A 24,461-nucleotide genomic window follows, 5' to 3' on the forward strand; every position below is an offset into this window, starting at 1 on the left:
TAACTTGAGCTTTTTCTGTATTTGGGGCTGGAAGAACAACAGCAGCTCAGCTCTGAACACCTGCCAGCTAATCTCTGCACTCCTTCCTGGGTTGGTTTTTCCTACCTCCTGGTCAGCATGAAGCTGACCCAGCAAAGGAGCTATATTATATTTGATCTCAAAACAATCAGGAGATCCCAAATAGCTATCTAAACTCCTCCTCTCTGGCTTTTTTGAATGCTTTTGTCACCCTCTCTTTTAATTTCACATTCAATGTTTTCAATGCTCCAGTTTAGACAATCACACTTAGGGTTCTCTCATACCCACTATTCAACAGACACTCTCAAGTTCATTGCTAATATCTTGCCTCTTTTCCACCTTAGCAGAGATAAACTCTATTTTTATTTTATATTCTGTGAAATAACCTTTTTCCAGTCTTCCCTACCCAACTGTTCTTGCCAGGCAGGTGAAGATGCTCGCCTCTATTTCTCACCTTCCTCCCTCCGAATATTTTAAGGACATGACAACTGCAGCATTTTTGGTTTATCAGGACTCCATACAACTGGACAACCAAATAGCTCCCAGCCATACAGAAAGGAAAGTTTGCATAGGAATATGAGGAATAACCCTATGAAACACACTTAACTTTAAGAAATCCCAAAGTAAATGCATATTCCAATAAGTATAACCTGCTGACTTGTTAAGACACTTTCGGATTTGCATTATTGTGGGTGGCATGCTCTGATCAAGGCCGAGCTTCCTGTTCTGCCTTAGCCCTCCCCAGACTCGGGCCCTGTAGGAACTGGATCCACCCTTCATGACACACAGCCTGCCCTTGCTGGGCATGCTGCCCAACCTGTCCTGCAGAAAGGGTACTTCTTGCAGCTGGAGCTAAGATGCAAGCACCTGCCTCTAAGAAAGAAACAGGTCTTTGAATGCGATTATTGGGTGGGTGGAAATTCAATCTGTGACTTTTTGAGCTTAATGGGCTGTTTCTTTAAAAGACTACATTGCTGGGAATCTGACCAAAGTTGCTTTTAATAAAACAACTGTTACAGCAGCCCAGACTTCCTTTCCCTTTTGCTATCTAGTCTATTGATCAAGGTCCCTTAGAATCTATTTTTAATAAGAAACATATGGCATTCATTGTCTTCAGTAGTGTATTTATTGAATTCCTGGCATTTCGGAGGTTGAAGCCTGCTACTCAGAAATTAGTCCTCAGAATTGAAACTTCCAAAGATAAGCCCAGAGTCCTTTCCCTCACCTACCCACGAATTTGCTTATTCTTTCCATGCACTTTCCCAAATTTCTGGTGCCTTGCTCTCTGGGAGGTCAGAGTATCCCACCAAATCAGGCTGTCTACTTCACTCTGATTCTTAAGGAATGCTGAGGGCTGAGACTAGCAGGGTGAAAAGTCCCAGTATATTTTGGGGTAGGATCTGAAGCGCTGTTACCCTCTATGTGTCCCAGATGGTGGCACTTGTCTGGGGGCTTTATGAGCCTGTTAAGAAATGTATTATTATTCTGAATTTGAGATCTTGAATATTCTGTACTCCCAGTGCCATTAGGAGCTGGAAAAAGTGATAGCCTAACCTAGGAGCAGAGAAGTCATTCTGAGTACAGGGTCTAGCCACCACCTTAATCTTCCCTTACATGTTTTGAAATTGAAAGCATTTTCAAGAACCCCTTTTAAAAAGTGACACAGATAAAATTTTAGGGCAGTGGTTCTTAAGCTTCTTTGAATGTACTCCTCGCTATTCTGGTATAAACTTGACCTCGGACCTCAGAGTCTCTGGATCTTCTAGGAGTTTATGGACCTCATGGCAGACAGAATTGACTGCAATATATATATATATAGTTTTGTTTCTGTTTTTTAGAGACAGGTATCACTGTGTTACTCAGGCTGATCTCAGACTCCTGGGCTCGAGCAGCACTCCTGCCTCAGCCTCCTGAGTAGCTGGGACTGCAGGTGTGAGCCACCACTCCGGGAGGGCCTGACCACACTTTTCTTGAAGCGTTTCCTCTCTCCCGGTGACCCACCCCGCTGGTGTGTGTTTCCTGCACTGAGTGCCGTGGCCACAAGACAGTGAGCACCAGCATCAGGAGGCCCAGTGCTGGTTTTCGTACCTGCCATCTGCCCCCTTATATTTTTATTTCACCTCTTCATGCTTTTTTTTTTTTTTTTAGAATTGGGCCTTTTTTTAAATTAAAAATTACATGTCTTGAAATTTTTACAACATATGTTTATTTTGTAAAAACAGAAAAAAATATAAACAGAAAAAAATATAAACAAAAAAAGAGAACATTATATACTGACCTTCCCAAAATTAGTCCTGTTAATTCCTTATTTCTCCTTCCAGATGTCTGTGTGTGTGTACTTTTACCAAATGAGACTGTGCTATTTTGATATTTGTAACACTTATAAAGTTAATACCAGCTACCTTTTTGGGTCAATGAATGTTTATCCTGTCTGTATCTTATCTTCCTCTCTCTAGTTTCCTCAATTGTCCTCAAATTGTCCCCAAAAGGTGCCTAAAATTGTCCAAATTAGGATTCAGTCTACAACCATGCATTTGGTTGATACATTGTATCCTTTGGATCTCTTTTAATCTAGCTTTTAAAGTACCTTTTCATGATACTCAACTTAGTAAAGAGACCCAATCCTTCGTCTGTCCTGCAGAATGTCCCATGTTCTGGATTTTTTGTTCTCTTCCTTTCTAAGTATCATGGAGCTTGTGCCTCTGAGTCACTCTGTTTCCTTCAGACTGGAAGTTAGGTCTAAAAGGTTTGCTGGATTTGGGTGAAACATTTTTGGTTAATACACATCTTAGGAGTTGTGAAGATAAGTTATTTTGATGCTGAAGGTCTAGGCTAATTAGTGTGACTACATTCAGGAATGCAAAAAGCAAATGGGTAGCAAAATCAACTTAAAACGGCCGATTTGCAGGCATGTGTTGTTGCAAAAGAAGTGAAGTTAAACCCACTCCTTATTTTGTATGAATTTCACATATTCTCTTATTTTTACAAAGGTCAGATTGTTCTACTGGAGCAAGGCCCACAACGTAGATATTCTCCTTGTTGTTTTCAGCGACCTTGCCACTGGCTCACATCCTTTCATGACACTGACTCACCATGCATGTGAATCCAGCTGTTACCTTCTATACAGAGCTCTATGAGAAAATAATCACAATAGCTAACATTTATGGAGCCAGGACTACACTAAGTGCTTTGTGGGCACTGTTTCTTTTGATCACCTCTGCAGAAGGCATATTTATTAGTCCCGTGTACCGAGAAGGGAGTCCAGGTCTGTGTTTGACCCTCAGGTGTCTAAACCCGGAGCCTGGGCTCTGAGCCTCACCCAGCTGTGGACCTGCCCCTTCCTCTGTCTCCTTGTCTTTGGAATTTCTGTTGTATTGTTTTAGTTATTATGTATAGATCTATGATCTGTCTCAAATTAGTTTTGTTTGGATGGATACCCAGTTGTTCCAGCACCATTTGGTGAGATTTGTGCTCACTGATCATGTAAACAAGTGAAAAGCTCTTAGAGCAACGCTGGAATAAATATCTCCAAGTCCCCTGTCCCTTTTTTCTTCCTCCTCCCCACCTTCTCTCCTTGACTGTTGTGGGATCACCCTGGGGAGCTAACAGACCAAGCACTCAGGATGAGCCTTTGTCACCTGTTCTGTTTTCAGAACAGCATGGGAGCAACATTGCTGAGGTTCTCCCTTTTTCATTTTAATAAGGCCAGTAGGTGTTTTTCTAGTTCATCCAGGCACCCGCATTGGCATGTTGAATCGTAGAAGCCCCAATTCTAGGCTTAATTTATGCAAGTCCTCAATTGGCAGCACTTGACACACCTGAAATTTAATCAGTTTTTTTTAATTGGAGGGGTTGATGCACATATTGCCTTACTACTCCAATTGTTTGAGGGCAGGATGTTTGTCCCCCTCACCTTCCCTCATCACCCCATTCTGCTACTGGCTTGCTTTGTAGTAAACTGCAACTGATAATCTGAAAATCAGAGTTTTACAACGGGGACCATGCCCTGAAACCAAGAACGTCTAATATCCTCAACCTAATTGTGGGTGCAGGAGAGAAGCCTGGGAAAATCTCCACCCCTTGCTCCTTCCTTGAGCTCTCCCCACTCTTTATTTTGTGCCTGTCTTGTATCAGATAGTTTTTAAATTTTGTAGAAAAAATTCTTTTGCCTGGGTAAACACTAGGTTGGTAAGACAGCTCTACTTCCTCTCTAATGGAAATATTGAAGCGAGGTATTGCTATGTGCTTAAAGAACTGGGTGCCTAGAGTTTTAAGCTAAGCCAGTAACAGGCAAAGTACAGGTCAGAGCCCGAGTTCGAACTGAGGTTCCCTTGACGTCAGGGCCCATAGTCTTAAATACTGTACATGGAAGTAGGCATTTAATATATTTAACTGAATTGCAATTCTGATTTTTTCTTGCTAGGAATTTTTTTAAAGCTTTCATTTCTTAAACATCAATGAAGTCTACTATGATAGTTTATTTGGGTTTAGACTTTAAAAATCCACATCATATTTAGAATTTTACATTCGGTAGCATCAGTATATAGTTTATTCCTTAAAGGATACATAAAGTATACCATATGTTTCAACCTAAAAGATAAAGGATAAATGATTTTCACACACCTTCTAGGTATAAGAGGCAATTTATGAGATGTAGTTTGTATGTCTAAATGTTTGTATTTAGAGGGTATCTAATGGTTTACACAGATAACAAGACATAATACCTGAAATTGTGCCTGTCCTGGAAAAGCTAGGATGTGTAGTCAACATGCAATAAAGGCTCCAAATTTATCATTAGAACAAATCAAAAAATTAAAGGTTGTCCCTCCAAATGCCACTTCCCAAGCTCCCTTTTCCACCAGTATCCCAGATGACAGCAAAATGTCCTCATTTATGCAGGATGGCTTTGGATAATTAAATTCTGCCTTTCTGGATTTAGACTGAGCTAATTGTTTTCCAGGTGAAGTGTCTAATTCATTTTTAAGCATGTATTAAATTTCTCAAATAATTACCTTTTTCTTCATCTCCCTTTTTGATGAAGCTGGGCCAGGGTGACCAGATATCTGAGTCCCTGACATTAGCACAATTGTTAGCACAATTTTCACTATTGAAAACCCTTCAAATAAAATAATCATTTATTTGTACATTTCCCCTTACAAAGCACCTTAAGTCCTCATGTTTTCAGAAAGCTTTTCCTCAGAATAATCTTGACCTTTTAATGGATTTGTCCAGTAGTAATTTATTAACAATTATTTATTGAATATATGATATACCAGGAGCTGAGCAAGATATACCAGGAACGGCCGGGCGCGGTGGCTCACGCCTGTAATCCTAGCACTCTGGGAGGCCAAGGCGGGTGGATCGCTCGAGGTCAGGAGTTCGAGACCAGCCTGAGCAAGACTGAGACCCCATCTCTACCAAAAATAGAAAGAAATGATTTGGACAGCTAAAAATCTATATGGAAAAAATTAGCTGGGCATGGTGGTGCATGCCTGTAGTCCCAGCTACTCGGGAGGCTGAGGCAGGAGGATCGCTTAAGCCCAGGAGTTTGAGGTTGCTGTGAGCTAGGCTGATGCCACGGCACTCACTCTAGCCCGGGCAACAAAGTGAGACTCTATGTCTAAAAAAAAAAAAAAAATTATATACCAGGGAGACAGAGGAAAGCTATTAGGATCCCTGCCTGCAAGTCTCAGATGGTGGAATGGAGGAGGAGTGGCCCGTCAAGGTCAGTCAGGTGATTGCAATGTGTATGCACAGGTCGTTAGCACAGGTGAGGCGTGTTACGGAAACACACAGGCAGGTCACTGACTCCAGACTGGGGAGGCAGGGAAAGTATGCTAGATAATGTAATATTTAGGCTGATATTTGAAGAAGAAGGATTAGCTGGGCAGTCAGACAAATTAATTAATCTGTTAACATATCATTGTGGAGCCCCAGAACTGACAGACTTATTTTTCCCCCAGAAGCTGCATTACAATCTATCATTTCATATCCCAACTATCGTTAGGATAGCTGAAGACACACACACACTGTTGTGGATTGTTCTTCAAATTTTTATCTATTGTTTATAAACATTCTTTGAAGAGCTAGAACACTCATTTTTACCTATCTGGCCAATTCCAACTTGACCGAATTGAGCTAAAATGGAGGGAGAATGTATTTTCTGCTTTCTGGGTTATTGCCATTTTAATTACTGGATGAATTATCAGTGAAAGGCTCTAGAAGCTAGTGTATTGGTCAGGCCTTTCAGTCTTCTAATTAGGGATTCTTTCATTAAGTCCACACAAAAGGAAGTGAGTTTGCTAAATGAAAGGCCAGTTAAGCCAATGGAGACTGTTTGGACCACATTCTTTTTAAAAATGTTTTAAGCCTTTGGCAATCCAAGGTTTCCTATTCAAAGAACTAATTTTAAGTGAAGGGAAGTTTATACATAAAACATGATTGAGTGTTTGAGATATTTATATTAAGGTTGGGAAGAATTAATTTGAATAATATTCAGCATAAATCTGCTATTACAGAGGCAGCAAAATATGTCCCAACAAGAAAAGAGGATTTTATTTAACTCTCTTTGAAATTTCATCTGTTTACCTCAGCATTTTTTAAATTATCTGACTCTTAGTTAGTTCTTGATCATATTTCCAAGATTTTATTTACCCCTGCAGTTAAGGACTTGAGATCTACTGTGGAATATTGAGACAAACAGCAAATACTTTGGTTACACACTTGTTTCCCTGAAATTACTATTTTTGTGAAAACAACACAGGTTTTCTTTAATTTAAAAAGTTATACTAGATAAATAAGAGGAAATAAAAATTATTCAGAATACTCTCACCCAGAAATAGCCATCACTAATGTTTGCCAGACATCATTCATTCTAGACATATATTAGTAAGAAAATGACAGGCATTAAAAGAATATAAAATAACATGTATGTGTCATATATTATCTTTAGATAAGAGGTATAAAATTTAATTTTATTTGAATTTATTAACAAGAATAAAACTGAAATGAAAGCAGATCGGTGAATTTGATATTTTTTCAAAATAAGAAATTATCGGAAGATTTTTCTACAGTGAAGAAAAAAGATTATGAGAAACATTGAGATTGTAGTCATTTTAAGTATATATATTTTAACTTTTGATAGTTTCTTATGACTCCTTCCTATGAAAAGTAAAGAAATTGGCACTTTGAAAATTCCTCCCTCTTCTTCCCTCTTCCCCAGACCTCACCCCCTTTGTTAATGGTAAACCTTAACTCTCATATTCAGTTCTGTACACAACTACTGTGGTTGCTTAATCCAGTTCTGTATCTAACTGGATCCCAACTCAACCCTAGCCTCTTAATCCTGGCTTCTTTACTCTTGGTTTTCATTTGCTTTCTGTTGGGTGAATTTCATTGCCAACTCATGTCTTGAGTTCTCGCGTGTTCAAGAATGTATGGTTCGGGTAGTTAAGAGAGAAATTGACATTTAGAACCATGTGGGGATTCTGGTATGTCTCCTCTTCTATACTTGACTCGGGACTCAGACTGGCCTAGGATTTTTCCTGATTAAACCATCCTATGGTGTTTTACCAGCATTTAGACATTTAAGGAACTACAAGGGACTCCTAGTCAGTTTCTCCTCCCTTTTCTCTACCTATTTCTCCTTCTCAACCTCCTTCTGAGAAAGCTCCTTAAACCAATTACTCCTTTCACATTTAAAGTCACCTTTCACATTGTTAAATCCCCAGCCCCTCCCCTACTGGCATTAGGGAAGCCAGTAAGTAGCTGGTCTTAGAATTGGAACCAGGTGTGGAGTATGTGTGACTTTTTTGGATATTAGCTTGTAAGGACTTTTTCCAGTGATAATTCTGACTGTAAAAACAAAAATCCATGTAGTAGAAGAAGAGGAGAAAAATGAGTAGAAAAAAATTGAAGTCAGAATTGACTACAATTTGACTTTAAATTTTATGGCTACCTATGAACATATAATTTACATATCCCCAAATTTTCTTAATCCCAATTTCAATTATTCTATGTTCATTTGGATAACAAATTTATAAACTTTGTCCTCTTTACCTGCCAGCGAGGGGGATAAAGGGAGGGATTACCATTCAAGGATTACACACCCTTTGTCACACAATGAATGAATTCCTCCAATGGAGTTGTGACTGAAAGCTCCTTTGAGGTCTGCTAAATCTTTACCTTTGCAGCGTCTACGTTAATTTCTTTGCAGCACTCTCCTTATTCAAATCACCTGCTGCAGCAATTTCCCATTTACTAAGCCCTGAACAACATCTGGTTCACCATTTTAGTCATTTGCCCATGATCCTCACAATTTTTTTCCATATCTGCATATTATCCATAGGATGTTTTTTACTTTATATTTTCTTTAAATGAGTTCACTTTTTACCTACATTAAAAATGAATCTTTGTATCATTACCACTTTGCTAGATACATATTTCTAATACACAATAAGTAAAAGCAGGACTATTAAAATTTTAAAAACTATCATACCCATCTAAAATTATCTTATGTATAAGATACATTCCCAATCCAGGGACTGGGAAACTGAGGGACTGGGAAACTGAAGCAGATTCCTCCAACCCAGCATTGCAGAAGAACTGGATATAGTCTAACCAAATCATCCTTTAAGGCTGAAATGTGACTTACCTTTTTATAAAATAAGAAAAATAGTAAATCTCTCTCTTGGGGATTATAAAACAAGATCTCTCTCAGGCCTTCAGTTTCCCAGTCCCTCAGTTTCCCAGTCCCTGGATTGGGAATGTATCTTATACATAAGATAATTTTAGATGGGTATGATAGTTTTTAAAATTTTAATAGCCCTGCTTTTACTTATTGTGTATTAGAAATATGTATCTAGCAAAGTGGTAATGATACAAAGATTCATTTTTAATGTAGGTAAAAAGTGAACTCATTTAAAGAAAATATAAAGTAAAAAACATCCTATGGATAATATGCAGATATGGAAAAAAATTGTGAGGATCATGGGCAAATGACTAAAATTTCAAAAACAGGAGAATGTGGCACTCAGAAATACACAAATATGACAAAAATTTCCACAAATGTACAATAGAAGAACTTGGAAATAGGAGAATTTGGAAAGAGCGGAATATGGAAGTCAGAAATCTATTTAAATTATGCTTACTACAAACTTGTATTTTTCTTCATTATTAAAATCTCCAGTGCAATGGTTCTCCATCCGTTACCCACCAAGACATACATAATGGCTTTCATACCCACCATGCGTTCTCATGGAGATACCAGTTCTCATGCCCTCTCTGTAGCTCCACCTCTTTCTCTAGAAAGCATTAATATTTTGGAAGGCAAACAAGTGAAAAACATTGTAATAAGAAGAACCTTTACTTCGCACTAATCCATTCTTCAAAGAGTATTTACAAATGGACACTTTAACTGTTTCTGTGACACATTTCAAATTTTAATTTCATTTCAAATTTCAAATTCAAGTTTGGTACTTTAACTTTTACTGAGGGATAATTTTCAGCACACCCCATGATTGCCACTTGCCAGGGTATCTGTGTACTTGAGAAGCAGTGGCCTTAAAAACTAGTTGGGGGCGGGGCGCGGTGGCTCACGCCTGTAATCCTAGCACTCCAGGAGGCCGAGGCGGGAGGATCGCTTGAGGTCAGGAGTTCGAGACCAGCCTGAGCAAGAGTGAGACCCCCGTCTCTACTAAAAATAGAAAGAAATGATTTGGACAGCTAAAAAAATATATATAAAATAAAAATTAGCCAGGTATGGTGGCGCATGCCTGTAGTCCCAGCTACTCGGGAGGCTGAGGCAGTAGGATTGCTTGAGCCCAGGAGTTTGAGGTTGCTGTGAGCTAGGCTGACGCCACGGCACTCTAGCCCAGGCAACAGAGCGAGACTCTGTCTCAAAAAAGAAAAAACTAGTTGGGGTCTAAAATGTCATGTGCAGAGGCCCCTGTTGGGGAATTTCCATATCGCCTCTGCCCTGATAACTCCCCTTTTCTCTTGAACACATGCAGACTGTCGGGCGGGAACTGCTGCTGCATCTGATCGACTATCTCGTGACCAGTGACGGAAAAGACCCTGAAATCACAAATCTGATCGACAGTACCCGGATCCACATCATGCCTTCCATGAACCCAGATGGATTCGAAGCTGTCAAAAAGCCTGACTGTTATTACAGTAATGGAAGGTAAAGATGGGCTGATCTATCTTTATTCAAAAACAAAACAACTCTAGCCTGGGCGATAGAGCGAGACCTGTCACTACCAAAAATAAAAAGCTCAGCCAGGTGTGGTGGCACGCAGCGGTAGGCCCAGCTCCTCAGGAGGCTGTAGCGGGAGGATCATTGTTAAGCCCAGGAGTTCAAGGCTGCAGCGAGCTATGATCACACCACTGCACTGCAGCCTGAGTAACAAGAGTGAGACCCTGTCTCTAAAATAGTAAGTAAATAAAATAAAAACAAAACAGCACAAAGGCTCCTCTTGGCCCCAGCAAGAGGAGTTACGTAATAGTGCAAGACCTCAGAGCCTGTGTCATGTTGCTGATGAGTTGATCCTCGGGGCTGCCCGTGGCTTGGGGGCTGGAATGGAAAATCCTGAATAAGGCTGCTTGGCTCCTGTACCCGCCTCACCTCTCAGTCTTCGCTTGCCACTCACGAGCCCTGCCCCTGCTGCAGCCCCTCCGGCTGCCTTCACCTCCTGGAACTCCAGGTGCACGGGCCGCTTCCCACTCCCTCCCACTGCCTAGGTAGTGTTTCCTCAAGGACCCCTTCCCCCCCCCATCATATACTAGGTCCCCAGTGTACTCTCACATTCCCTGGCACTTTACCTTCCTAGCACGATTTTTAATACCTAATTTCTTATTTAATGTCTCTCTCCCCACTAAACTGCAAGCTACCTGTGGGCAGTAACTCTGTCCCTTGCGTCCCATCGTCCATCGGTGTTAAGTCCCCAGTGCTACCATGGTACCTGGGCCCTCGATAACCTCTAGTTGATGATTAAGCCAGTAGTCCAAGAACTAACCACAAAAAAGAACGAGTCTTGAAGTAGTTATGATTTTAAACAGTTTATTTTGTTTCAAGCTGCCTTGGGAAGTTTAGAATTTCTCAAATGTCTACTATACATTTATAATGTGTACAATTTATAAATTTGTTTTCTTTGCCAAAAATAAATAAATGAAATCTAACCCCTTGGTTCTCCCCAATGTTAAGTTTTTCTAGCATATTTAAACAAGGCCATTCCACTTTTCAGAAATATGTTTGTATGAAGTAGTGTGTTTACTGTTGTTTCTGTTACCAGTTGCTATGTAACAAACCACCCCAAAATTTGGTGACTTAAAACAACAGGCTTTTTATTGACTGTCGATTCTGTAAGTCAAGAATTTGGGCCGGGCAGAGCAGGGATGGCTAAACTCTATGCCACACTTCCGGGGGCCTCAGCTCGGGTCTGTCTGAGACGACTAGCCTGGGCCTTGTGTCTGGAGTCTCAGCTCTGGCTGCCACCTGGGTTCGTCATTTCTCCATGTGGCCTCTCCCTGTGGCTACCACTGGGGGCTTGGGGTTCTAAAAGAGAGTATTCTAAGAGCAAAGTCCCCGAATGCAAACACTTATCAAACCTCTGCTTGCGTCATAATAACTAATGTCTCATCAGGGAGAGCAAGTCACATGGGAGGGGACGACATAGGGTGTGAACGCTAGGGGTGGTTCACAGGAGGCCACCAAGGCAACCATGCTCCACACCTGTACTCACATTTGGGAAAACACCTGGAGCCCAAACCAAAGGTCTGTATGGTGTGCGAATTCACTCCCTCACACACCAACAATAACCCTAAAAAATTCTTTCTTTTAAAGGGAAAATTATAACAACTATGACCTGAATAGAAATTTCCCCGATGCTTTTGAATTTAATAATGTCTCAAGGCAGCCTGAAACTGTGGCCGTCATGAAGTGGCTGAAAACGGAGACATTTGTCCTCTCTGCAAACCTGCACGGCGGTGCCCTCGTGGCCAGTTACCCGTTTGATAACGGTGTTGAAGGTGAGCGAGCGCAGCCCAGGCAGGGGCGGAAAGAGCCTCATGTTCCCAACCCTGAGCTGTCCTACCTGTGATTCTTAAACAGTAGATGGGCAGTGTGGCCAAACTGACGGCACACAGCTTGACTTGTCCCAGTGAAACAGTGAAATCGGATTTAGATTATGTCACAGGAGGCAACATGGCCAAAAGAAAATAAAGCTAGAACAACTCACCTGTCTTTGCTAATTGTATGAACAATAATTGCCGGCTCCTCTTAGAACTCTGTGGGATGAGGTCTGTACCAAGGACTTAAAATATTACAGTGGCTCCATTTAATCCCTGCAATACCTAAGGAAAGTTCACCAACCTCCAGAAATTAGCAAGAGTGACTAGGAGGATATTTAATTTTTAAGCTGATTTAGGAGCAGTTTGGGTATGTACAGGTTGAGCATTCCTAATCTGAAAATCCAAAGTCTGAAAGGCTTGAAAATCCAAAACTTTTTGAGCACTGACATGACACTCAAAGGAAATGCTCATTGGACCATTTCGGATTTTGGATTTTTGGATTAGGGATGCTCAACCGGTAAGTATAATGCAAATATTCCAAAATCTGAAAAAAAAAATCCTAAATCTGAAACACTTCTGGTCCCAAGCATTTTGGATAAAGCATATTCAACACGTATCTGACTTATTTTGTGAACTACCACCTTGTATTATCATTAAAAAGTAGAAAGAAGAGAAAGCATTCATGGAAATAGGTAGAGGATTTCTCTCCAGGGACATGAGAGCATTTGGTGCAATGTGATTATGTATTTGCTAATATGGTATTTATGTTTCCTCTCACTCCAACGTCAGTTGAAAGGTCTTGGCTTGTTTTTCAAATGCAGCCACTGGGGCATTATTCTCCCGAAGCTTAACTCCTGATGATGATGTTTTTCAATACCTCGCATATACCTACGCCTCAAGAAACATCAACATGAAAAAAGGAGATCAGTGTAAAAATAAAATGAACTTTCCTAATGGTGTTATAAATGGATACTTTTGGTATCCACTCCAAGGTGAGTTTCTCTTCATTTCTTCCATTCTCCTTATTGCCTTCGCCCAGAGGTGCCAATTGACCCAGTGGCTGTCAAAAGATCTTTAGGCACAATGCAGTCTCTTCATTTGTGTCTCCATCAGCCAGTATCACAAGAGCAGAGGAGGTGACTGATAGTTTGAGAAATGCTCAGACATGTTCCTCGCTGCCAAGGGCCTCCTTCATTCATTCGAATGCTTATTCAGCATCTGCCTACTATGAGCCAGGAACCATGCCAAGAAAGATGAATGAGACACAGAAACCTCTATTAAACTTGAGACCTTACCCTCAAGTTTAATAGAGGAGAAAGACATGTAAATAACTACAGTCATGTGTTGCTTTAACAATGGGGAGCATGGAAGGAGAGAGATTATCAGAAGGAATACTATAAACAGATGCTCAGGGGCAGAGGCACCTAGGACAGAAGGGCAAGAGGGGAGACAGTGGGCTGGAACTGCATTTCCGTCGCCCAGTGGAAAGCATTCCCTTCCAGCCTGGTGAGCCTGACCCTGCCAAGAGCAGGCTGCAGGCTGCATTTCTGCATGCAGGCCACTTCCAAAGGCACCGTCCCCCGTCATCACTTTGGATGCGCAAGCTGTCAAGTAATCTTGCACAAGTTGATATAGTACTTTTGTGCCTGGGCAGCTCTCTGCCAGTTTTGCAGGTAATGTAAATCAACATAGACCACCATTGAGAGGCAGCAGATATAGCCGGACACCGCAGCTTCCCAAACCTCCCTCTGTTTGGCCAAGACACAGCCCCAGACCCGCACTTAGGGCTCCAGCATAGTCCCTGCTCTCCACTCTTCTAAGCTAGGAAAGGGCCCCTTCTGCCCAGTGGCAGAACTGTCCTTATGCTCACTGTCTGTAACTTTCAAGACAAATCCAGATGTGTAGGAAATTAGCTAGAAAGAGTTGCTGCTGGGAATTGTTCCCAAGTGTGCCTGTGTGTGAGCTGTGTATTCTTCTCAGACAAAAAGCAGGCATAGCCAGCTGCCTTGAGGAGCCTAGAGCACAGTGTTTGGCCCAGCCAGGATGTTTTGTTTCTAGGCCCGACTGGCCTTCCAGAACTGCGTACACTCTCCACGCTTGGCATCCTCAATCCTGGTGACTTTGCCAGGGATCCATAATGCACACCTGTTTTGCCACTTAAGTTCTTTTTTTTTTTTCTTTTTGAGGCAGAGTCTCACTCTGTCACCCTGCCTAGAGTACAGTGGCATCATCATAGGTCATTGCAGCCTCAAACTCCTGGGCTCAAGGGATCCTCCTGCCTCAGCCTCCCGAGTAGCTGGGACTGCAGGAGCATGCCACCACGCCTAGCTAATTTTTTCTTTTTTAGTAGAGACGGGGTCTCACTCTTGCTCAGGCTGGTCTCGAACTCCTGACTTCAAGCAATCCTCCTGCCTCGGCCTCCCAGAGTGCTGGGATTACAGGCAGGAGCCACCGCGCCCAGCCTGCCACTTTCATTCTTTCCACCTGAGACATATTTATCCAGCCACAGGCTTTGTTTTCTTTTCTCTCTTCCTTTTCCTTCCATTTTTTTGGTGAAGATGAGGTCAGAGAGAAATACAAAACCTATATGGTAAGTAAAGGAAAAGGGACAGAGAAATTCTTCCTGGTTGGAATCCGGGCCTACATAGTGATTACTTAATATTTAAATAATATTTTGATATGATAATTTGACCATTTTCTTAGCATTAATATTGTTTTATTCTTCAGTACTTCCTAAATACCCTCATGGAATTGAGAATACATATTTTCTTGGGCAGATATCAAGTGTAACAAATTAAAATCTGTCAGAAACTACTTCCTTAGAAGTTAATGTATTTCATCAAATCCAGGAAGCTATTGATTGCAACACACCACATATCGCCAAAAAAAGAGTTTTCAGTTAAACTAAAAACATGATATTTTCCAGCCATAAACTTTAAGACACATCCCAATTCAGAGATATTAAAATATGAAAAGTTTTGCATTTTAGAAAATATGCAATGATTATTGAAAGTGGAGGTCCAGAGATAAGAACTGGAAAGCAAGCCTGAGCCGTGGCAACCCCAGAAGCCACGAGGGGCTGGGCCTCTACCCCCGAGAGTCAGCAGCCACCCTTCTTTTGGGCCCAGGAGCCCTTTGGTGTGATAGGTGAGAGCACAGGGGCTTGTGCCAGTCTCCACCACGCACTAGCTGGAATCCCTGGGCACGTTTCTTAACATCTGTGATCACAGGCGGGGCATGGTGGCTCACGCCTGTAATCCTAGCACTCTGGAAGGCTGAGGTGGGAGGATTGCTTGAGGTCAGGAGTTCGAGACCAGCCTCAGCAAGAGTGAGACCCCGTCTCTACTAAAAAAATAGAAAAAATTAGCCAGGCATGGTGCTGTGCACCTGTAGTCTCAGCTGCTTGGGAGGCTGAGGCAGGAAGATCGCTTGAGCCCAGGAGTTTGAGGTTGCTGTGAGCTGGGCTGATGCCACGGCACTCTAGCCGGGGCAACAGAGTGAGACTCTGTCTCAAAAAACAAACAAACAAACAAACAAACAAAAACCAAAAAAACCCCACAAAACATCTGTGATCACATTTCCTCATCTGTAAAGCAGGAATAATACTTGCTGTCAGGATTCAATGAGTTGAGACAAATCACTTGGAATAGTACCTTAGCAATAGTGAACACTCAGTAAATGCTGGCCATTATTAGTCCTCCAAATTAGTGAAAAATTAGCTTTACATAATAAGTATATTTATAAATGGTTTGTAGAAATGTTTTAAAGGAATCTTATTCTAGCTTATAGCCATTTAAAATGCAATTTAAAGAAGAAATGTAATTTAAAGCATACTTTCTGTAATGTAGGATTTCAAAAAATACAAATAAAAAAGGTGCCTTCCCTCACCCCTCACTTAACTTTGATGCACAGTTAAACTTCAGTCAGCTCTGACCCAGTTATGCATATGGGACTATTTAGCATTGCCCGGTCATGCCTGGGTAGTAAAATGTTGAGCCCCGATTTTACACGCTAGTATGTCAGATTCATCTTTTCCTGTTTACGTGTACTTTCCCTGCAACTGTCTGATTCACTTGTCCCCAAGGTATGTGATACTTGGCTCCGCTCCAATTTTAGACCTTAACAAAAATTAAATATGCTTGTGTTTAGGTGGAATGCAAGATTACAACTACGTCTGGGCCCAGTGTTTTGAAATCACATTGGAGCTGTCATGCTGCAAATACCCTCGTGAGGAGAAGCTTCCATCTTTTTGGAATAGTAACAAAGCCTCACTCATTGAATATATGAAACAGGTGCACCTAGGTTTGTAAGGTTTTCTTATTAATTCCTTGTTAATAACACAAAATACAGCACTTGGCCAGAACTCTGGGTTGAGCAAATGCAAGCTGCTGTTTATGTTTTCTAGGCACAGCCTCATTTTCGGTGCCGGAACTGATGGTTAAGAACTGTCTCTGCGTGAATATCTGCAGTGTGTGAGAAAGGCAGTGCCCATCTGTTCGCAGAAGGGAAAGTGCAATGCGTGTTACTTTAACATGGGGATGTACAAATCCAGAATATCCCTAATTTTACAAGTTGAATGATCTGGAAATCTGACAAAAGATTAGGAAAACAGGATGCTATACTGTGTTACATCATTTCCCATTTAGAAAACTGCCGTGTTTACTTGTCCCTCGCCATGTGTCCAAGAGCCTGGGAACACTGGACATACCATTTTGCATTTTTTCCAGAATAGGGTGGTAACCTAACACCATTGGCTTCAGCCTCTCACACCTTTGAACTCTACCAAATGTCCTGGCGCTAGGAATCTTCTCAGCCTGTTTTCTGAAGGCTGCCTTTCTTACCACAGAGGGGTAAACTGAATGTGGCAAAAGAGTGGTAGCTCTCAAACACATGCAGCACAGTCACTGGAGGGCTTGTTAAAAGACTGCCCCAGCAAAAAACAAAAAATAAAATAAAATAAATAAAATAAAATAAAATAAATAAAACAGATTGCCCCAGCCCAGAATTTCTGATTTAGTGGGTCTTGAGTTGTTAGCATCTTCCCAGGTGCTGCCGATGCTGCTGGCCCAGGCACTACGCCTGGAAACCATTGCACTAGAGAAACACACCACCTGTGATGACGAAGGAATCCCCCGCAGGTCACGTTTATTAACTGTGTGTGTGTGTGCGCGCGCGTGCACGCGTGTGTGTTTGCTGCATGGGCCTACTGCATAATGGCATCATTTCTGGAATTTCTGCATGATTCAAACTAAAGCTTTCCACCTGCTAAAAAGGAGATGGAGAAGGATGAGAGAGGGAAGCACAGGGCCAGAGGCTGAGTATGGAGATAACTGGGACCCTCCCTGGGCTACTCGGAGGCCTCTGCCCCCTTTTGTGCCTGTATCCCCCATCTGCGTCCCCCGGCCTGAGCAGAAGTACACGAGATGATTGGTAAACTCACAGGGCTGCATCATTCATGGAGTAGGTTGATAGGGGATATTTTTAAATGTCAACTTTCTTTTTCACCAGCATCTTGATAAAGTTTATAAACTTATTTTTGGGTCTTTCTCGTTTCTCATTATGGCATCAGACTTTGTTTTGTCTCCTCTCTTGCTTAGTATCTGGTATTTCATTCTCCATTAGATTTTCCTCGTGAGGTATGACGTATTGGTGTAACCTTTCTATTCTGTTTCTACTCGTGTTGGTCCTTAGTGGGTTACTCTGCCTGTTCATTTTGAAATTCATCCTTCATCGGTATCACTTGGGAGTGCAACTGGATGTAAAATATGCTTTATGTAGCTGCACTGCTATTTTCAGAAATTCATTCTAGCTGTAAAGGTTAATTTGCAAGCCCTGAATTAAGGTGGGCTTTGAAGTATCGTGTTGATAGAAGAGGTGCCAGTGAAGGAGCTTTGTGAACTGATAAATAACAGATAAATTGCAGCATAATTATTATTATTATTAATTTGGAGGGCTTACAAGTCCACTTACACTAGGTTTCATAAAGAATATTAATCTATCTTCTTGTCTCTGCAATCAGATGTAAATGACTCACTTAAAAATATATATATTAACATGTGCGCGTGCACACACACACACACACACACACACACGTATATTAGCACATCAACCCTGCCCCCTTGTGGTCTAAGACAAAGGCATGATACGGTTTAATAATGAAACCATATTTCAAAATACAGATACAGTGAGGTTATTATTACTTAATAGAAAGGTTCTTTTCCTATTAGTGCCCCATAGGAGCCAAAGAGTATTTTGTTTGTGGATGATGGGATCAAGCACCCCTTTATTGGTATTGCGGTGGTTTAAGGAAATTATTATTTTTTTGGAGATAGGGTCTCACTCTGTTGCCCAGCCTAGAGTACAGTGGTGTGATCACAGTTCACTACAGCCTCCAACTCCTGGGCTCAAGCAATCCCCCACCTCAGCCCCCCAAGTAGCTAGGACTACATTCATGCACCACCATGCCCGGCTAATTTTTAAATTTTTTGTAAAGACAGGGTCTTGCTATGTTGCACAAGCTAGTCTTAAATATATACAAGAATCTTTTTCATATGCCATAAAATGAGGTATTTATATTTAATTTTCTTTTCATCTTACAGGTGTAAAGGGTCAAGTTTTTGATCAGAATGGAAATCCTTTGCCCAATGTAATTGTAGAAGTCCAAGACAGAAAACATATCTGCCCCTATAGAACCAACAAATTTGGAGAGTATTATCTCCTTCTCTTGCCTGGGTCCTATATAATAAATGTAAGTATGTAACACTAGTTATTGTATATATTTAAGAAACATATGCCCAATATTTATTACTGTTTTCAGTTAACAAAATGTTAGAGAAGGGAAAGTAAACTTATTTTTGATGTAACTTAAAATACAGGCAAGCTACTAATCTGATTTACAGCTGAAATTTGTTTGTTGTTGAATATTTTATTAATAGCATGTATTATCAAAGTGAGAGAACACAGATGACAATCTAAGATCCATTGCTGTCATTTCTGAGTTGTTCACTCAATCACCAAACTGTACTGCCATATTACCATTAGGTAGATTCTGTAAGATCCTAAATGAAAACAGTGTCAAGCTCCATGACTTTTCCCCTTAGTGCCTGGCAGGAGGGCTTGTCAATTGCTAATCCTCTTATTGGGAACTTCCACTCCTACTGAGAAGATGGCTTGAAAAATCTCAACTCACTGTGAATCTTTGCCTACAAGGCCCTTTCTTTTTCTTCTATTTACTGTGATGTTTCCATTCTATGGGGAAAAAAAGAGTTTTCCATGTACTGAATTTAAATTATTTTTATGCAGTCCCATAAATAAGCCAACCTTTATGGAATAAAATTATGAATTGTTCATTTACCATTAGTTAGACGACCACAGTGGTGTTGACCATAGGTGTTAGGCCAGGGATGGGATTTGAAGGTAAGAAGCTGAAATGAACGGCTAAAACACACACCAGTGAATGGTAATGTCAATGTTACTCCCGCATCCTTCTCCCTCCCCACCATGTACAAGGAAAGCATTTCTCAATGGACATCACCTATAGTTAGTTTAGCATTTGTCTTATTTTTCCTGATCATTTCTACCACCAAAAAACCAAATGTAGCTGAAGATTCCAACTCATATGAACAAAACTAGGTAAAATCAAAGCTTTTAAAGGAAACAATAGACTTGTACACTTAAATCAGCAAAGAAAATGGAGTAAATTGAGGAAATAATTCTACTTATAAATAATCTTTGAATATGCAGGGAGGATATTAAGCACAGACATGGGACAAAGGGAAACAGCTAACGCTTTACCTTTGCACTCCATGAAAAATGCTGGTGGCAGGATCATTCTGCTGCCTCCTCCTCCTGACTTCCATCCCCAGACAAGATACCTGTCTCCATCTTTACTTCATGTTGTAATTCTTGGCAACAACATTAACAACAATGGTCTCTATCGACAGGCATTGGGTAACCCAGTGATCAGGACCAAATCCGGTACTAGCCCAGGAGGCCTGGCAGATTGTGACAAGCTTTGCACAAAGGCTGCGTTTTAGTGGTGGATATCAGTGTCTTCAGAGCCGGCACCACGAAACAGCTGAAATCACTCATGCAATTGTTTCTTGTTTCTTCTCAGGTTACAGTTCCTGGACATGATCCACACCTCACAAAGGTGGTTATTCCAGAGAAATCCCAGAACTTCAGTGCTCTTAAAAAGGATATTCAACTTCCATTCCAAGGGCAATTGGATTCTATCCAAGTATCAAATCTTTCATGCCCAATGATTCCTCTATACAGAAATTTGCCAAGCCACTCAGTGGCAACAAAGCCTAGTTTGTTCTTATTTTTAGTGACTCTTTTGCACATATTTTTCAAATAAAGTAAAATGTGAAACTCAACCCCGTCACCTCCTGGAATCAGGGATTACTCACGCCAGGTTACTGCAGCCCTAACTCCCTCTAGTGGGACCTCCGCTGGATAAACTCCGTGGTCTCCCCGAAGAAGAGAAATGGATGTTTCCAAATCCTGCAATACATGACACGTGGTGATAATGAAAGGAATGATTCAGTCTTGATGATGAACGGAAGATACCTACCTAGCAAGTACTGCTTATTTACACTTAATCTTGAAGTACCTTCGAATTTTTAAGAAGTTAAACCTGAGAATCAAAAACGAAGTTCCTGCAAGGAAAAAATGAGCTAATTTTGTATACAGAGAGCCAGATGAATATAAGCAATAAAGATGAACATTTATTGATCACCTACTATGTACAGGACCTTGCCATGCATGCTGCATGTGGAGAGATAGTAAGTAAGTGCCATATATGATTAGTTCTCCGCAAGGGGAGAAATGATCATAGGACTGGGAATAGTTGTGTAAATGTTCTGATAGAAAATAGGAAACCCTGTCTCGGTGGCCCAAGAAAATAAGCGCCTGATGGGATGTGTCTGCAGAGTCCCAAAGCAACAGGTCAATCAAGTCAGTCTCTCTCCCTCCAGAGCCCCGACCCTGCCTGTCTGCACCTGGCTGCCACAGTCCTCTGTTACGCTGACGACCGCCACAGGTGTAACTCATGTTACACGCCCACGGGTGCCCTCATGTCTCCCCTGCGCCGCTGCAACAGGTTTCTCGGCCTCTTGCTCCTAAGCCTTCACCTCTTCAAGTCCATCCTCCACCCAGCCCTGGGGAAGGGGTGCAGCAAAAATCAGCAACTGCTTGTATTAATAGTTCATCAACAAATAACATGCTGTTTGTGTCCCCTGTATCTGGAATGCCATCCTGACTCACTACATTTCCTTTTTCATGCCTTTTAACACTCAGTGCTGGAATCAACTCCACTAGGAGGCCGTGGCCGACCATTGTCCCATTCAATTCCATTCCACTCCTCCCCGGCATTGTGGAGTTAGGGGCCCTTTCTCTTTGCTCCCCACAGTAAACTGGTTATCGCTATTATTGGATTTACAACCCTGTGCTGTGATCTTCTACTTCCATGTGTGCCTTCTCTAGTAGAGCATGAGCCCTTTAAGGCCAAGAGCTGTTAATTTGTTTGAAAAATTTCATTTTTATATCCTCAGAACCTAGAACATAGTAGGTACTGAATGAATGAATGAACAAAGGGTTCCCGAAACCTGTTACTCCTAGTCCCTACCAGAAACTGTCTAGGGCTTTGAGTCATTTTATGAAACTAGGCCTTATGCTTTGGCAATCTTCAGCTCGTTAGTAACACTGACAGAAGAGTGTTTTCATGTACGTAATCAAGAAAAAGTTCCACATACATTGCTTTTACTCGACCTTGAATTTATCCTAAGGTTGGTGGTAAAGGTATTATGTTACCTATTAACAGCACTACAAACTACCTTTTTTTTTTTAATCAGAAAACAAAAGTTTTGCCATTAGTACTCAATTTGAAGTACTAAGAGTTTTCAAGTTCTCCGCTATGAGAGTTACCCTATCTTAAAACATTACATGTAAGAAATAAGGTCAGGGTGGGGTAGTCATTAAACAGAAAAAAACAATAGCAACTCCAGCTGGCAGATTTCTAAGTGCTGTGTATCACTCACGGAAAGTGAATTGCCTTGGTTCTTACTTTAAATGGAAAGTTCAAAGGATCCAGAAATAAAACCATACTGGGCTTGTACGTGGTGAGTGCTTGAGAACCATAAAGGAATGAGTAAAAATATAGGCATTTAGGAGGCCTTTCTGTGCCAAGCTTATTCTACATGTAAAAAATCATACATGTTAATATAAACAGAATTTGTAGTCTTTTTTTAAACCACTTATAAAATCTGGTAATAACCTGAATATCTTGATCATTTTTATTTAAATAAGCAGTACTTTAGTGTAGATTTGAAAGTATGTATTAATATTAATATAATATTGCAGAAAATGATTTTGGTATGTTACAAATGAAAGCATATAAAACTAAACTTGATTTGCCATCATCCCCCAAACAATTTTTTCAACTGGGCATGCTAACTTTTCCTTTAGGATAGCAGTTTTTGAAGGGACAGGAACTAAAATCTGAATTGGTTCATGAGCCTGAATGTAAATTTCTTATTGAAATAATGTTTTTAAAATCAGGCATTTGTATCAGAATCAAACTTAAAATCATTTAAAGACTAAACAAAACACAACCATAGCATTCTGACTGTGGTCAGACCGGGTCCCCAAACCTCCCTGCCTACCACCTTTCCTACTGCTGCCCACCCTCTGAGACTGGTGGTCATATGCTCCTGGGGCTCCAAGTTTGGGCATAGTTCCTTTTAGAAAGACACCAACATAATAAAAGTTTTCAAATGATAATTAGAAGGCAGGAGCCCTAGGTTCTGATCCACCACACATTCAGTTTCCTTGTCTGTAAAATGAAGATCCCTGCTCATCAGTGATTCTGTAACTGTTAGAAACAGTGGTAGGATCTGTCACATTTTTGGTACCATTTTTGGTGCTTGTCCCAGTGGAGGGACGATAGTTAACACTCAGGTTGATAAATGTTTGGAAGGTAGTATAATACACCTTATTAAAGACCAAATCGGTTGCCTCAGATATAAACAGAATTGACCTGAAAACTGAAACAATGGTTAGCTAGAACGATCATCTAATATTTAAGGAAATTTTCATAAAGTATTATAGCTTTTTCTCATGTACCTGTTCAAATTTTGGTAAATGTTAACATGAATGAATATAAATAGTGGGGAATATTTTAGAAAAATGTTAAGTCCCTGCAGGCAAGTGTCAGTGTTGATTTTGGTGCTTATCACATTCGGACTTGAACTATTGGATGTATCAGAAATGATAAAAGCCTCTTCTCAACATTTTTGAAAGTCCTTCTAAGAAATCAATGTTGTGTTTTGTTCGAAAAGCAAATTTGTCTTTGTGATCTGTTTCTAAAAATGGTATGGGTTAGCGCTATGTTTAGAAAGTAAAAATGTCTGGTACTGGGTTGGAAATATATTTTCCTAGGAAATCCAGAAAAAATAAGCATAGCACATTGTCTTATTACAACAGGATAAGTTGCTTATTGAGAAGTTTGGTTGTTTTACTCTATATGATAATAATACAGTTGATGTTTATTTTATGACAGATACTTTATATTTTCCTCATGACTTTAGATGGGAAAAGGGGAGAAAATAATGATGACCAGGTTGGCTAAGGAGCACCAAATGTTGACAATACTGTACCTAAAATAGAAGTTTGGGTTTGTTACAGACTTTATGTTATGCCAACTAATAAGCAGATATTATACTTGTATTGCTCACAGACCATTTTATCATATGAACTACTTTAGCATATGAACTACTCCACAGCCTTTTATAGATGTTTCATAGCTGATTTTACAAGTTTTCTCGGTGACTTTCTTTTGTACTATAATTAAGAATTTATTAAAATGCACAAGTTGGCAAAGACTGTAAAGTTTATTGGGGAGGGGCCACAACTACCTCTTAGTTTAGTAAATTTAGAATATTTCTGATTCTTAATAAAGAACTAATTATTCATAAAATAATGAATGCTGTTTCTTTCTATTATATTACCTTGAAAATAATACTTACACAAGTGTAACAAAGTCCACTAGAGAGAACTGATTGCCACCAAATAAAGCCTAGAGAAGATCAAATTTAATGACCTTTTATGAGGCAATATTGCAACAACTCTTCAAAGTCCAGATAGTGCCTTTATAACATTTTATATATGCTATATGTTATTTATATTATATGTAATATATTCCAAATTAATTTGTATCATAGAGCAGTCTGTGCCATGGACAAGATGATGGATGAAAAGTGTGCTTTCTGGTCACAAAAAAATTTTGGAAAATTCACAATTACATTGTTGTAGTAAAGGGTCTGAAAAACCATGCAGAAAATAAATGGATTTCCCAAACATAAGTAGCTATAGAA

At 40.4% G+C, this 24,461-nt stretch overlaps 1 protein-coding gene across 4 annotated transcripts in view; it reads left to right on the top strand.

The window, feature by feature from the left end:
- Positions 1-24,067, top strand: part of CPM (carboxypeptidase M) — a 68,785-nt gene extending 44,718 nt beyond the window's left edge. For all 4 annotated transcript variants that reach the window (XM_045553398.1, XM_045553396.1, XM_045553399.1 and 1 more), the window contains 6 exons: positions 10,029-10,201; positions 11,861-12,045; positions 12,909-13,079; positions 16,237-16,389; positions 18,687-18,835; positions 20,204-24,067. In XM_045553398.1, coding sequence (XP_045409354.1) covers positions 10,029-10,201; positions 11,861-12,045; positions 12,909-13,079; positions 16,237-16,389; positions 18,687-18,835; positions 20,204-20,446 — 1,074 coding nt within the window. In that variant the 3' untranslated portion in view covers positions 20,447-24,067. The remainder of the gene's footprint in view (positions 1-10,028; positions 10,202-11,860; positions 12,046-12,908; positions 13,080-16,236; positions 16,390-18,686; positions 18,836-20,203) is intronic.
- Positions 24,068-24,461: the final 394 nt, after the last annotated feature.

Source organism: Lemur catta, chromosome 6, assembly GCF_020740605.2.
Source record: "Lemur catta isolate mLemCat1 chromosome 6, mLemCat1.pri, whole genome shotgun sequence".
NCBI lineage: Eukaryota > Metazoa > Chordata > Mammalia > Primates > Lemuridae > Lemur > Lemur catta.